The 4,332-nt window shown below is 42.5% G+C and overlaps 1 protein-coding gene across 1 annotated transcript; it reads left to right on the forward strand.

Annotated features, from left to right (window-relative positions):
- Window positions 1-380: 380 nt before the first annotated feature.
- Window positions 381-1,119, forward strand: LOC120766437 (glycine-rich protein 5-like). Its single transcript, XM_040091946.1, has 2 exons — window positions 381-445; window positions 530-1,119. The coding sequence occupies exons 1-2, from the start codon at window positions 431-433 to the stop codon at window positions 944-946; spliced, it is 432 nt and encodes a 143-aa protein (XP_039947880.1). The 5' UTR covers window positions 381-430; the 3' UTR covers window positions 947-1,119.
- Window positions 1,120-4,332: the final 3,213 nt, after the last annotated feature.

The following is a 4,332-nucleotide window of genomic DNA, read 5'->3' on the forward strand; positions in this document are numbered from 1 at the left end:
ACTCCATATAAGAGTATGCTTACGAGCTACCGGATTTTTATGCAAAATACTGAAATACTTTACGACGTAAAGAGAGCAACGGCGCGCTTCATTAACCGGATTGCATGCTGAAATGAAATCGAACGGGAAGTATTTAGAAAAGACGCAATGAACTTGTACTTGAAGTTGGCCGCAGTAAATTGCGCTGAATAATTATAAGACAGCGTGAGCTGAAGTTCTTCCCGTAAATTACATTTTACTGTTTTTTCACTTCGTGTCTTGACTAAGTGCAATTAAAGGGGCCTGCAGCGACACCTACTCATCTAAGAATCATGCAAACCTTGCTGGCAGTGGTGACCTATAAAAGCGTTGGATATGCTTGAAGCTGGCATAACACTACCGATCGACACTTGGTAAAAACGTCGAGCGGCTGTAAAGAGCTTAAGACAAAATGAAGCATACTGTGGTAAGTCAATTGAAGCTGCCAACTCTTTTTATTAGTTCTAATAATTAGAACTTAAACCAATTCTTTTTTATACCACCATTATAGGTGCTAACATTGGCTGTGATATGCCTGGTCTGTGTGATGCAGAACGAAGCTAGCATTTTGCCCTTGGTATTGGAACCACAGGCACCCGTTGTTGTTTCGGTGCCATCGATACCGGTGGTAAAGATTGTGCCTGTGGCTGCTGGTGGTGCTGGTGGCGCTGGCGGTGAGGGTGCTGCTGGCGGCGGCGGTGGCGGTGGTGGCGCTGCTGGCATTTTAGGTGGTGGCGGTGGCGGCGGCGGTGCTGGTAGCGCTGGCGCTGGTGGTGGCGGTGGTGGTGGCGCTGCAGGTGGTATTTCAGGTGGTGGCGGTGGAGGCGGCGGTGCTGGTAGCGCTGGTGCTGGTGGTGGCGGCGGTGGCGGTGGCGGTGCTGGACTCCTTGGCGGTCTAGGTGGATTAGGTGGCGACGGTGGCCATTAATCTGTATGCGAAAGTGTTATTTGTAAATACGTTGCATTGTTTATATGTTGGTAACAGTTTTTGATCTATTTTGTGTATACCTAGTTAATGCCTTTCACATTCACATTTCTGTCTTTGAGTTGCTTTTCGTTTTTCTGCAAGTGAATATAACAGATATTTCAAAAATAAATTAATTTTATGTTTCAATAATTTCGAGTAAAAATGTCGGGTAATGAAAAAGATGAAAAGGATATGCATACAAGAAAAAACTTAAAGATACTATTTAACGTTTTTTAAACTACATAATATCGAATTGCGACTTCGCTTCCTGGTAAAGTTTTTGACCCATTTCACCTGACTTTGGTAAAAAACCTTATTTGGTAGCCAGGTCCTTCTCCGTCTGACTTATCCAACGGACCCTTCCTCTATTCCCCCGGAGGGTATTCGTCGAATACCTTCAGAGCTGCAGTGTTTTAATTCATTCGAACGACATGACCTAGCTGCGTAGCCGCAGTCTCTAATCCGCTCAATGTCGTCGTACTATACTATATATCTCGAAAGCTCATCGTTCCATTGTTTGAGATAGGACCATAGGACCAGAACCTTTCTTTCGAATATTCTTAACGTCGACTCAATAGATGTTGTCACTATCCATGCCTCTGCATCATATAGCAGGACCGGGATGATGAGTGACTTGTAGAATTTGGTCTTTGTTCGTCGTGAGAAGGCTTTACTTCTCAATTCGTAAGAGTTATTCCGGGTTGGATTTCGAGGCTGACTTTGTTGTTGGTGTTAATACTGATTCCAAAGTGGACGAAATTATCTACGATTTCGAAGTTATGACTGTAAGCAGCGACTTGGGAGTCAGGAGATATTTCGTCTTGCCCTCGTGCACTCTCAGATCCATTTGCTTCGCTTCCTTATCCATTTTGGAGAAATCAGAACTAACGGCGCGAATATTGTCTTATGAAGATTGCATCTTCTCGGATTCCGATCTTTTCCAATATTTGGGGCATGATGAATATCTGATCAGTTGTTGATTTTCCAAGTCTAAAGCCACACCGATAAGGTATATTATATGCGGTGTTGGCGCAGATTGTGGGGTCTCCCAATCGTTGGACACGCCTTCAGAAGATCTTATTCTAAACAGATGCATGCCCCTTATCAGTTCTTCGCCCCCGTATTTAAATAGCTCGGCCGGCAATCCATCGACCCTCACCGCTTTGTTGTATTTCAGACGGGTAATTGCCATCCGAACTTCTTCATGGTTGGGCAATGGAACGTCTGCTCCATCGTCAACGATTGGACAATCGGGTTCGCCTGTCGTTATATTTTCACTGCGATTCACCAGGCTGAAGAAGTGTTCCCTCCATAATTTTAGTATGCTCTGGGCATCTGTCACTAGATCACCTCTGGGGGTTCTACAATAGTATGCTGCGGTCTTGAAACCTTCTGTTAGTCGCCGCAACTTTTCGTAGAATTTTTGAGCTAGTCAAGCTCTTCATATTCACGCATTTCGGTATCTTTTTTGTCTGCAAATGCGGCTCGCTTCCTTCTTCAGTTATCGGTATCTAACCCATCCCGCACGTGTTGTGGTCGATTGTAACGTTGAGAGGTAGGTAGTCTGTTTTCTCTCCGTTGACACACGAACTCCGAAATAAAGGTACCGGACATTCCAGGTGCATGCCCTCAAATTATAATCCTTAACACATTTGCTAGGTCGTGGGTCACTTATCCGAAGCTGTTGTTTCCTTTTCATTAATATGGTTTTTTACGTGGCAGGTGCCAAACCCAGTTCGCAACCCTTAGGATGGATGTCTTGCCTTCTCATTTTAGCTCGCCTTCGAACGGTTGTTTTTTGGCTACCGATAGGTTATCTGTACTTGGTCTAAGACCGGAAGTCGTTAGCTGCTCGAGCCATATGTAAAAGAATCGTTTCTGGTTACTCCAAAGTAAATAAAGCTCAAAATACTTTCCTCACTTCCGTAAACTTCTACATATTGCTCCGTCCTCCTATCTCCTATCCTGTCTTATATCACGTATGGAAATATGTTTGTTCGTGACCTTTAATGAAATTAAAAAGGAGTGAATTGGTTCTTGTTTCTGAAAACGAAATCTCCCTCGATGGTAATTGTCAAGAGTTGGTTTATTGTGTTTCCGTCGGTTTTTCAGAAGCTATGTTTACATAGTTGCTCGAGAGAGCTGAGATAGCTTGAGAAACTTTTCGTTTTTAGGATTAATATTTATCGCACCACCCAGTCTTTCCAAGAAAAAAAAGAATAATAAGTTATCATAAAATCGTTATGTTTTATGCAAGCAATACAAGAACACATAATCATTCGTTGGTTGATACCAGATTTAATGACCTCCGACGATATTTCTTAATGTGTTTTCCCCAAAATATATGCACACAAACAAAAATACACATTTTGCGCATGCGGCACCTAAACCGATCGGGGCTTTCAATAAATTGCGTGCATTGCGACACCTGAGATGAGTGATGAATGCCCCAACGGGCAAGTGATGAGATTGAAGTTTTTGTGGCGAATGGTGTTCGCATTGCTTTCGAGCGGCAGCCACAAAATAGCCACAGTCAAATTGAAATTCATGCGCAGGCGGCTAAATTTCGTTTCATTTGTTGCCATGTACGCAAGTATGTATGTGTGTGTATAAGTAGCAAAAGCACGCTTTCGAATGTGCGTATTCATGCCATTGTTATTGTTGCTGCTGTTGCTATATGATTTCATTAGTGCTGTACCGAGTTTGGGTATTGCTGGTCATCGTTAGTGTGTTGTAATGGCGAGCGAAATGTGTTTGCGATTCAAAAAATCCCAATGCAATTTCCTAATTTCATTTCGTAGCCGATTTTATAAAGCTCTGTGCGGTAAGCTCTGCGTATGTATGTATGTGCGAGTATCCGCATACGGGTATATGTGGGTCTGATAAGCTCATCATGCATTGATATGAACGTGAGAGGTTTGCATTATTCCACCGAATGTTTGAGTATATCGTTTTGTAGCTGGCCGATATATTCTAATAGTATATCAATATAGTTAAAATTCTGTCAAAGATCTTATAGTCTAATCTAATTATATCATCGATTTGGAGCAGTTGTAGATTTTTAGAGAGATTCTATGTAGTTTTAGTTCCGAGGGATAATTTATCAGAAGCGTGACATAAGGATATAGAAAGAGCTTTCAATAACGTACTGCCGGAATCAGACGTATCTGCTGTGGACGGTCTTGGCGTTGAATCAAACCTCAAACATCTCATTTTCGGTCTTCTGTGCGACGAAATGTGAGTAGGGGAACCCCACAAGGAGTCTATGGATCTGCTTGTTAACAACCTGCTTAAAAAACTTAAAAATCATGGCTGCTGGCAAACTAACGTAACCTAGTTTTACTTAA

Source organism: Bactrocera tryoni, chromosome 1 (genome assembly GCF_016617805.1).
Source record: "Bactrocera tryoni isolate S06 chromosome 1, CSIRO_BtryS06_freeze2, whole genome shotgun sequence".
Taxonomy (NCBI): Eukaryota; Metazoa; Arthropoda; class Insecta; order Diptera; family Tephritidae; genus Bactrocera; species Bactrocera tryoni.